The sequence below is a fragment of the Colobus angolensis genome, unplaced genomic scaffold (genome assembly GCF_000951035.1).
Source record: "Colobus angolensis palliatus isolate OR3802 unplaced genomic scaffold, Cang.pa_1.0 Scaffold4, whole genome shotgun sequence".
Lineage (NCBI taxonomy): Eukaryota > Metazoa > Chordata > Mammalia > Primates > Cercopithecidae > Colobus > Colobus angolensis.
The window spans coordinates 2,708,332-2,719,808 of NW_012117376.1; the positions used below are offsets into that span (position 1 = coordinate 2,708,332).

Consider the following 11,477-nt stretch of genomic DNA (forward strand, 5'->3'; position numbering starts at 1 on the left):
TGGGCAATATGGCAAAACTCCCATCTCTACAAAAAAAAATAGAAAAAAATTAGCAAGGCATAGTGATGCACACTTATGGTTCCAGCTACCCAGGAGGCTGAGGCAGGAGGATTGCTTGAGCCCAGGAGGCTGAGGCTGAGGCTGCAGAGAGCTGTGATTGTGTCAATGCACTTCAGCCTGGTGACAAGGAAAGACTCTGTTTCAAAAAAAAAAAATTAAGGCATTAAAAAACTGATAGGTTCTCCTCTTTCTCCATGGAGTAGCCTTGTTGACTGATAGACTTCATTGTAGGGTGATTTAATAGGGACTCAAATTTTATTTATTTATTTATTTTTATTTTTATTTTTTTTTTAGGTGGAGTCTTGCTCTGTTGCCCTGGCTGGAGTGCAGTGGCCCGATTTCGGCTCACTGCAACCTCTGCCTCCTGGGTTCAAGTAGTTCTCCTGCTTCAGCCTCCCAAGTAGCTGGGACTACAGGCAAGCACCACCAGACCCGGCTAATTTTTGTATTTTGAGTAGGGTTGGGGTTTCATGATGTTGGCCAGGCTGGTCTAGAACTCCTGACCTCAAGTGATCTGCCCACCTCAGCCTCCCAAAGTTCTGGGATTACAGGCATGAGCCACTGTGCTTGGCCGGGACCCAGATTTTTTGTTGGGAGGACATCCTATAGATACCAGTGTCTGTAGGTCTTTTTTTTTCTTGGGCTTGTGAGTCTCCCCAGAAGAGAATCTTTTAGTCTGTAGCTCTGGGGATATAGAATCCTGGCTGCTAGAGTTCTGGAAACTCAAAGGGAGTGGTAGACTGGGCATCTCACTATTTAATACTTACATTTTCAATTAATCATTCTAGGAATACTGTTGTTATCTCTAAATCCAGGATCCCTTTCAAGTCTAAAGATTACAGATACTTTCAAACATGTGACATTTCAAAAAATCCAAAAGCCACCGGGCGCGGTGGCTCAAGCCTGTAATCCTAGCACTTTGGGAGGCCGAGACGGGTGGATCACGAGGTCAGGAGATCGAGACCATCCTGGTCTACACGGTGAAACCCCGTCTCTACTAAAAAATACAAAAAACGAGCCGGGCGAGATGGCAGGCGCCTGTAGTCCCAGCTACTCGGGAGGCTGAGGCAGGAGAATGGCGTAAACCCGGGAGGCGGAGCTTGCAGTGAGCCGAGATCGCGCCACTGCACTCCAGCCTGGGCGACAGAGCTAGACTCCGTCTCCAAAAAAAAAAAAAAAAAAAAAATCCAAAAGCCTATTTCATAGGCCCTGGATTTCTTTGAGAGTAAAGAAGTTGTGTGCCCACGCTGAATGAGGGAGGGGATGGAGAAGTGTGGCTGCTTTGGCAGACTATCTGCTGGTCCTTGTTTTCAGCCCTATCTTAAGGGGGATCCACCACCAATTCCCAGGGCTCTCTATGATTCATTGTCATTATTATTGCTGGATCTTTAGTTTTTCTGTCTTTACAACCACTTAGCTTTTATGTTTTGTAGTAGGCCAAGTTTGATACTATTTTTAAGCATCTAGTATTTTGTTTAGCATCATTTTAGTTTTCGTTGTCTCATCTCCATCCTATTCTCTGGTTCAGTATGTTTGGTTCTGTTGGTTTAAAAGTGTTAATGTCCACTGCTGTCATTCTAGTGGAGTTGATGAGGGAACGGGGTTAGCATGTATGTTCAGTCCACCATCTTTAATCAGAAGCCTCCATTCGTTTGTAGGCCCTCTTCTTGATAGCAGGAAGACTTCTCGAGACTTTCGCCCAGTAGTCTAACTTTCAAGGTTGCTTTTTTTCTTTTGTTATTTATTTTTGGCAGTGGAAATGCAGATGTATTATGCAAAGAAAAGGAGGGGTGAGTTGTGGCATTTCCAGTTGATGAATCTGTTCAGATTCTTTTTCCTGAAGATATTTTATCAGTAGATGGCATTGTCCTAAATCAGTGACTAGCAGGCTATTTTTCTTCTTTTGTTTCTTTTTTTTTTTTTTTTGAGACTGGAGTCTTACTCTGTCACCCAGGCTATAGTGCAGTGTATGATCTTGGCTCCCTGCGACTTTGGCCTCCCAGGTTCGAGCGATTCTCCTGTCTCAACTTCCCAAGTAGCTGGGATTATAGGCATGCACCACCATGCCTGGCTAATTTTTGTATTTTTAGCAGAAACGGGATTTCATCATGTTGGCCAGGCTGGTCTTGAACCCCTGACCTCAGGTGATCCGCCCTCAGCCTCCCAAACTGCTGGGATTACGGGCATGAGCCACTGCCTTCTTTTGTTTCTTGACCTACATACTTCTAACCTTAACACATACAAGGATAATTTCACATGCATGACCGAGGAAATGACTCACCTCTGATTTATTAATAAGCTTATGTATCCAGCTCACTCAGATTATGTAGGTGGTGTGTATCTAGGCTTCAGATCAAGTTGTATCAACAGCTCTGCACTGTATTCTTGGTATTAACAAAGTAATACAACCTGCTTGTCCAAAGGGATACATATGACTGCATGTATGTGCTGTGTGTTCTCTCTTTGAACAGTTGCACACTGACAAGAAACAGATCAGCATTGGGTTTATTGGCTATCCAAATGTTGGCAAGAGTTCTGTGATAAATACATTGCGTTCTAAGAAAGTTTGCAACGTGGCTCCCATTGCAGGTGAAACGAAGGTATGTTTGGCGCAGGGTGACCTTACCTCTGCATATTTTATTTTCATAGAGGGTGATTGGTTAGGACTTGTTGATTTCTCTCTGCTTCTCTTGAATGCAGACCACCATTAGGAGTTTAGCTCTCCATATAATAGTTTGGAACGTATCAGAGTTGTTTCTGCCCACTTTCATAAGACCGAGAGTATTTTATGTGCCACCGTGTGGCTTTGGCGTGTGTTGGTTAATGTGATTCATATTTAAATCTGTTTTAAATGGTCACTCCAGCCTTTTATTTTGATAAACAAAACTAACCCAAGAATATTTGATGCCTGGGTTAAGAAGCCTCAACCTTAGGGTAGGTTCTGAAAGTTGGGGGTCATATCCTACAACACAGAGTGGGGAACAGCATGGTTTTGCTTAAAGGCAATGAGATCAAGCAGTACTAAGCCCTCAAGAGTACTTTTAAAACTCAGGGAAAGGTTCACTGGGTATAATTGCACAATACTAGATAGAAATCCTGTCTCTGCGTTATTTTTAGACTCTTAGCTGCTGGAAACTATAGTTTACACTTAGTGGAAGTATCTTGTGCACCGCACAGATGAGAGAGTTAGTAGCTTAATTACTTAGCAGGTTGCTTTCCTTTGACTCACCCCTTCCTTCTTTCCAGCATCATACATGAGCATCAGGGGTTTGTGAAATTAGACTCTTAGTGTTGGATACAGGACATCTCTGACTTTTTTCTGACTTCAGGTCTGGCAGTATATTACTTTGATGCGTCGGATATTCCTGATTGACTGTCCAGGTGTGGTTTACCCCTCTGAGGACTCCGAGACAGACATTGTGCTAAAAGGAGTTGTGAGTATTTGGCCCCGATAGGCTGTTTGTGTTTGCGGGGGAGTGTTCTGTAGGGAACCCTGGATACCTTTCCTTTTTACTCATTAAGAAGGCAGTTTGGGGCCAGCCTGTCTGATCAAACTTTAGGAACATGATGCTGAGCAGGGCAGCCTCTCAGCATAAGCTGTTTGAGGAGTTAGTGGAACCATGGGCATATCTGGTCAATATCATGCCACAAAAGAGTTTGTAGTTTACACACAGGATCCAAAGGGAAGCAGGGCCTGTTTATGCTTAGCAATAATTCATCTTCGTGGGTTTATGGGTTGAGTCATTTTGGAACCCAGTCATTTCCTCACTTGTTTCTGAGTATGACCGAAAACTGTAAATGGTTCCACTTAACCTTGACCATGCTTCTGGCTATACATCCTGTGCACATTCCTCCTCTCCTTTCTTAAACTATTGCATCCTTTTTGTGTCCTGGGATGGGCAGGCTTTTAACCATTTCTGCAAGTGAGTAACATGAAGCATTCCAAGTTTAAACTGTTTGTGGCAGCCACACAGTTAGTTTGTGGTGAGTGGGGATTAAAGCTGAGTTCTGGGCTCCGTGGCTATGGTCAGCTTTCAGCAGTGCTCCTTGCAGCCGACCATGTCTAGCCACCTCAGAGACAGGCTCCTGCCAGTCTCCACTAGCTTTGTGATGTTGAAATCTATTTTCAAATAGTGCTGCAAAGGACAGTGGGAACTTCACTGCTTCCACAGCAAAGTTTGTAAATGGGAGATTTCCTATTAACATTTAGGTTCAAGTGGAAAAAATTAAGAGTCCTGAAGAACACATTGGTGCTGTACTTGAACGAGCAAAGCCAGAATATATCAGCAAAACATACAAGATTGATTCTTGGGAGAATGCTGAGGACTTTCTTGAGAAGCTCGCTTTCCGGACTGGGAAGTTACTAAAGGTGAGCCAGCGTTTGTGAGAATTTAGACTGATACCTGTTGCAGGCATATATGTATATGATATGGGCCTTTTTTTGGTATGCATGTATGAACCTTGTGAAACTTGTCACTTAAGTGATGATGAACCCCTGGGACAACTGAAATACCCTCAAAGTGGTAGGTGGTTTTGGTCCTTTGAATTTAATTGGGAATCTCTTCGTGACCTTTCAGGGTGGAGAGCCCGACTTGCAGACTGTGGGTAAAATGGTCCTCAATGACTGGCAGAGGGGCCGGATTCCTTTCTTTGTCAAGCCACCCAATGCAGAGCCACCTGTGGCCCCCCAGGTAAGAGCAGGATGGGCCCACCTCTGGGGAGCATGGGTCCTAACCTAGATTTGGAGTAGCTTGTGATTGCCTCTCTTCATAGAGCATGTTTTCATTCAGGTGCAGTGTCTCTTGTTTTATTATTTTTTTAAATATATAAAAATATTTTTGGGGCCAGGCACGGTGACTCACACCTGTAATCCCAGCACTTTGGGAGGCCGAGGTGGGTGGATCACAAGGTCAGGAGTTCGAGACCAACCTGACCAATATGGTGAAACCCTGTCCCTATTAAAAATACAAAAATTAACCCAGCGTGGTGGCACACGCTTTGTAGTCCCAGGTACTTGGGAGGCTGAGGCAGGAGAGTTGCTTGAACCTGGGAGGCAGAAGTTGCTGTGAGCCAAGATCGTGCCACTGCACTCTAGCCTGGGCCACAGAGGGAGACTCCATCTCAAAAAAATTAAAAAAAACTTTTTTTTGAGGGTGAAGCACTGTTTGGGAGCCAGTGCTGGCCCACGGCGATCACTCCACCCTCTCTCATTCTAGAGTGCCAGTGCCATGGCCTTGCTAGGGGGTGCATTTGGAGACTAATAAATAGACATATGAGAGAAGACCAAGCTTAGATACTAGTCTTCAGGGCCTTATAAAAAGAGGGCTCATTAAATAATAAGTGATCTTCTGGTACCTGTATCTTTTCTTATGCTTAAAAAACAGAATCATTGCTAAGATTCATTTGTTTAAGAAACATTTATTAGCATCGATTATATGCCAGGCACAGGTAATATAGGAATGAAAAACAGCCCTGGCCCTCAAAAAGCCTGTGATCCAGTGAGAAAGGAGAAGACTCTGTCTCAAAAAAAAAAAAAAAGAACGCCTGAAACTGAGCTTAATTGACTTTCTTCCTTCTCCCTGACCAAACCATCAGACAACCAAGTAAAAGTTTCTCTCCCTCTTCATGTGTATTGCATCATTCATTCATTCATTCATTCACCGATACATTCACTCAACAATCCCATATTGAGTGTCTCCTATTGGCCACGGACTCTTCTGGGTACTGGTGGTGCTGTGGTGAGAAACTGACAGGCTGCTGCTGTCCTGCACATACATTCCAGCAAGGGAGTGTGTGGTTTCTTCTGACACCAAATACATATTTTTTTTCCATACCAGTTCTGCAGTTCCAGAAACCAGGTGAGTGTCCCAACAGTTCAGTCATGACACTAACTCCCAGAGTCAGCACAGACCCCACAAGTTAAGGACTAGGTCCCCTGCTTCAGATGGCAGCTGTGGGCTATCTACATTTATGCCCAGGTAACGACAAATTCTAGGGTTCTGGAGTTCGATAATTTGCCAGAAGGACTCCCAGAACCCAGGAAAGTGCTGTGTTTACAATTAACAGTGTATCATACAGGATGAAACTCAGTCACAGCCAATGGAAGAGGTGCACAGGGTAAGGCATGGGGAAGAGGGACAGAACTTCCGTGCCCTCCCGGCACATTGATGTGTTCAGCAACCCAGAGCTTTCCAAACTCCATCATGTAGGGGTTTTTATGGTGATTTCATTACAGACATGACTGATTAAATCTGTGGCAGTTGGTGATAGGCTTAATTTCTGGTCTCCCTTCTCACCTCTGAGTGGCTGAAAGCACCAACCATGTGGTCAACGGCTTGGTCTTTCTGGTGACCAGCGCATCCCCCATCCTGAAGCTATCTAGGGGTCCACCATGAGTCACCACATTAGCGTCAACTCGGGTGTGGTGGAAAGGGGCTTGTAACCAATAACAAAAGATACCCATCACTTGGGAAATTCCAAGGGTCTTAGGAGCTCTGTGCCAAGAAGTGTGGTATTTATATCACAGGAAGGCAGTAAGCAGATAAATATATAATGTCAGGAAATCTTGCATGCTGTGAGGAAAACTAAACCAGGCGAAGGGGTTTGGGGGAGATGAGGAGTACTTTGTGTGGGGTGGCCGGGGAAGGCCTCTGAGGCAGTGGCACTTCAGCAGAGCCCTTAATATGAGACAGGAGCCATGCTAGTGTCTAGGGAGAATGTTCCAGGCAAGGGGAACAGCGCATCCAGAGCAGCTGGGGCAGAGTGTGCTCTGTGTGTCCTGATGCTGAAAGGAGGTCACTGTGGCTGGAATGTCATGGGCCAGGGGAGGGTGTCATGGTGGATAACCGTTGGAGGGTTTTGAGTTGGCAGCTGAATTCTAGGGTCATTCTGGATGTCTGTATCCCTGCTCTCTTGGGACCCTGTGGAAATACTGGCATTGTCTTCAGCCCTTCCTCCATATCTAGTCAGTAAGTGTAGGTAAGTAGTTCAGATAATTCTTAAGAACTGTTGTAACTGTAATAGATTTGTTGCCCAGTGCACACAGCAAGTCAATACGCTGAGACACCACCAGGTTGCATCAGAGAAAGAAGTTTAATCATAGGGTCACCAAAGGAGGAGATGGGAAGAATCCTGAAATCCATCTCCACGAAGAGTTTGGGGTTCGGGTTTTTAAAGGGTTTTGGAGTAGGCTGGAGTGAGGATCATTGGTTGGATGAAGAGTGCAGGGTGAAGTCACGGGACAGGGAGATGAAGAAGCTGTGTTCTCATGCAGATCCCATTTCTCTGGGGATCTTCAAACTGGTTGCTGGAAATAGGGATCTGAAAAAACATTGTAAACAATCCTTAAACAAAAACCGGATGATTCCAATGTCAGAGATCTTGCCTGTAGGAACAATGGGGACGCACATCAGTTCTTACGTAGTCTTATGACCCAAATGTCAGAAATCCTATCTGTAGGGACAGTGGGGATGCAAATGGTCAGTACCTAGTGTTCCGGTACTTTTAGCAACAAGGATATGGGCCAAAGTGCCCCCTAATTAGTGCTTAATTGTAATTTCTGTCCAGAACTTGGCAGGTACTTCTTGTCAACCCTTCGGAGGCAGTTTCACTATCATGTGCCTTACTCTGTGATTCTGTTTTTCTCTTTTTGGTTGAGGGCAGAAACCCTTCAGAAACTGAAAGCCAAAAATTGCCCTTCCTAGAAAAATGTATATATAAATTTTGTGTGTGATTTCCTGCATTTTATAGTTCTGTACTTATTTAGTGATTTGCCTGGCCACTTTTGACTTGAGAACATCACTTTAAGTTCTGTGAGTTTTTGTTGCAAGGATAAAATGATATTATACATGTGAAACACCAGTAGAAAGCTTGGCACATTTTTGTCTTTGCAGTTACTTAAAGCAGGCCAGTCATTTCAGGGTCCCCAGACTTAGTGCTCTTATGAACTCTTCACTCACAGAGCTCCCCCTCCTTACCTTATACTCTTGCTTCAAGATGCCTCCTCTTTTAGTCTGTTTTGTGATGCTGTAACAGAATACTGCAGACTGGGTAATTATAATGAACAGAAATTGTTTCGGCTCATGGTTCTGGAGGCTGGGAAGTCCAGTATCAAGGCACCAGCATCTGACTAGGGTCATCCCATCATGGAAAGTGGGAGGACAAGAGCAAGCAAGAGAAGGTCAAACTTGCTTTTATAACAAACTCACTCCTTTTTTTTTTTTTTTGTTGGATTCTTTCTCTGTTGCCCAGGCTGGAGTGCAGTGGCACGATCTCGGCTCACTGCAGCCTCCTCCTCCTGGGTTCAAATGATTCTCCTGCCTCAGCCTCCTGAGTAGCTGAGATTACAGGCATATGCCACCATGCCCAGCTAATTTTTGTATTTTTAGTAGAGGTGGGGTTTCACCATGTTGGCCAAGCTGGTCTTGAACTCCTGACCTTGTGATCCGCCCACCTTGGCCTCCCAAAGTGCTAGGATTATAGGCATGAGCCACCACATCCGGCCAACAGACTCACTCTTAAAATAACTAATCTACCCCCAAGATCACATTAGTCTATTCATGGGGGTGGAGCCCTCATGATCTAATTACCTCTTACTAGGCCTCACCTCCCAACACTTGCTGCATTGGGCATTAAGTTTCTGTATCAGTCCATTTTCATACTGCTATGAAGAAATACCTGTGACAGGTTCATTTATAAAGAAAAAGAGGTTTAATGGACTCACAGTTCCACATGGCTGGGGAGGCTTCACAATCATGGCGGAAGGTGAAGGAGGAACAAAGGTATGTCTTACATGGCATCAGGCAAGAGTGCGTGTGCCGGGAAAATGCCCTTTATAAAACCATTGGATCTCATGAGACTTATTCATCACAAGAGCGGCATGGGAAGGACCCACCCCCATAATTCAGTTACCTCCCACCGGGTCATTCCCACAACACGGGATTATGGGAACTACAAATCAAGATGAGATTTGGACACAACCAAACCATACCAGTTTCCAATGTATGAATTTTGGGGGATACATTTAAATCAGAGGACCTCCTCAAATGCCTCTCTGAGTACTGTTCTAATCTTTCACATCCAGCCCGGCCTTCGTTTTTATGTAGTTGTGTGTGTTGATTTTGCATGTGCTTATATCAGCAATTCCCTTTGGAAGGTCTAGGGAGCCTTGCTTGTCTATGGTAAATCATTGGTTGGTTTTAATGGTTTAAATAGTCTTAGTTGGCTCATCCTATGGAACTACATATATATTCCTTTGATCCTAGTACTGGTCCCTGGGCTCAATGTACATTGGTTTAAAAATAGATTAATGAAATGACTCAAATTTGGGTGTTTTCAATACCTTCCCTTAGTCCTGAGAAGAGGACTGTTTAAGAGCAAGGTGTGAGTTCAGAAATTCCATTTTTCATTTTCTGATTCTATTTCTCTCCCCCATTTCCACCCTTTAATAGCTTCCACCCTCCCCATCTCTGGAAGTTGTCCCAGAAGCAGCCCAAAAGAATCCAGGAGAGGAAGTCACAGAAACTGCAGGTGAGGGGTCAGAATCTGTCATTAAGGAAGAAACAGAAGAGAACAGTCACTGTGATACTAACACAGAGATGCAGCAGATTCTCACACGGGTTCGGCAGAACTTTGGTAAAATCAACGTGGTGCCTCAGTTTTCTGGAGATGACCTGGTTCCTGTGGAGGTGTCAGATCTTGAGGAAGAGCTTGAGAGCTTTTCTGATGAAGAGGAGGAGGAACAGGAGCAACAAAGAGATGATGCAGAAGAGTCTTCCTCGGAGCCTGAGGAGGAACATGTGGGAAATGACACCAAAGCCGTTATTAAAGCCCTGGATGAGAAGATTGCCAAATATCAGAAGTTTCTAGACAAAGCCAAAGCCAAAAAGTTTTCAGCAGTCAGGTAATATTTTCATCTTCTCACAAATTGCAGATTATTCATTCCTTTCCCAAAAATTTGCCATGAGTACTGGAGCCATATTTTTACATGGGGTTATTGCCATTTGTTTATTTGATTAGGTTTTTTGTTTATTTGTTTTTTGAGATGGGGTCTCGCTTTGTTGCCTAGACTGACCTCACTCTCCTGGGCTCAAGCAGTCCTCTCATCTCAGCCTCCTAAGTAGCTGGGACTACAGGTGTGCACCACCACATTTGGCTGTTATTGCCATTTTAAAAAAGTGAGCTGTAAATTTTGTAAAATTCAGCTGCCTGCAGTATGAGAAGCTTTAGAAACACCCAGGGAGTTACAAATATGTTGGATGTTGACTTCTTCCACTGGTGATAACTACATGGATAGGAGTGGGGTTTCTTGAGTCTGTGAGTTTGTCGCAGGTCTCCAGGTCAGCATGTGATGCAGGGGAGTGAGAGGAGGAATGTTACTTTGCTTTTCTGTTTCAGGATATCCAAGGGACTGAGTGAAAAGATATTTGCAAAACCTGAAGAACAAAGGAAAACGCTGGAAGAACATGTAGATGATACAGGTGAAGATAAATTATTTCAATCATTTAGATATAATTTGCATCTTTAGAGTTTTGAGAAACCTAAGTTCAGTCTCCAAATTATCTCAGTCATCCACATAAATGTTTGTCATATCTGGCAGATTACTTTAAATTTACATACTGTTATGCAAATTGAATTATCCACTTTTCATTCTGCACATTTTTTAGGATTAAATTGACAATTCAGGAAACTTCCTAGAAAGGGTTCATCATTAACCTTAGAATCCAAGGGTGGGTCCACAGACAAAGAAGAGGGCGTGTTTCCTGCATTTATCCTTTCCTCCATTTGACCATCAGCTTCCACATTGAGAGCATGGCTCAGGACATCCTGACCTGGTGGCCTCCCCTTGGCCTGCTTTACTCACCACTCTGCTCACCTGCTCTGTCCACATTGGGTGACCTCCTTCTGATACATCAAGCTTGTTCCCACCATTGGGTTTATAGACAAATTTTCAGTAGAAAATTCCTGTTTGTGTATCGTTCGTATCCAGCACCTTCCAAAAAGGGAAAGAAGCGGAAGGCACAAAGGGAAGAGGAACAGGAACATTCAAATAAAGCTCCCAGGGCGCTTACATCAAAAGAAGTAAGTGTTGTAGGTCTTAAGTGTGGCCCAAGTAGAGTAAATAGAACCCCAGTTGTCAAGACCCACTGAAACAAATGGTCTAGAGCTGAATCCCAAGAACCCCAGTCCTCGTTGACCTAGAGGGTCAGATAAATAGGGTCGGGGCTGGCCCGCTGGATGAAAGTCCTTGAGTCCATGTCATATGTTTTAGGAGTTTCTAATCAACATCTTCACACCGGTGGACTGTCCTCTAGAGGAGTCATTTTCTAGTCCCAAGGGAAATGACCCGATGAGCAGATCTGTTTTGGGCAGATCACTGACCTCTGTGAAGGACAGCTTTGGAGCTGAGCTGTTCAGAG

The 11,477-nt window shown here is 44.2% G+C and overlaps 1 protein-coding gene across 1 annotated transcript in view; it reads left to right on the top strand.

The window, feature by feature from the left end:
• Positions 1-11,477, top strand: part of GNL2 (guanine nucleotide binding protein-like 2 (nucleolar)) — a 29,619-nt gene that overhangs the window by 17,629 nt on the left and 513 nt on the right. Inside the window, 7 exon segments of the mRNA XM_011955290.1 lie at positions 2,532-2,660; positions 3,390-3,494; positions 4,271-4,429; positions 4,638-4,751; positions 9,510-9,961; positions 10,456-10,538; positions 11,048-11,139. Of these exon segments, the coding sequence (XP_011810680.1) occupies positions 2,532-2,660; positions 3,390-3,494; positions 4,271-4,429; positions 4,638-4,751; positions 9,510-9,961; positions 10,456-10,538; positions 11,048-11,139 (1,134 nt within the window).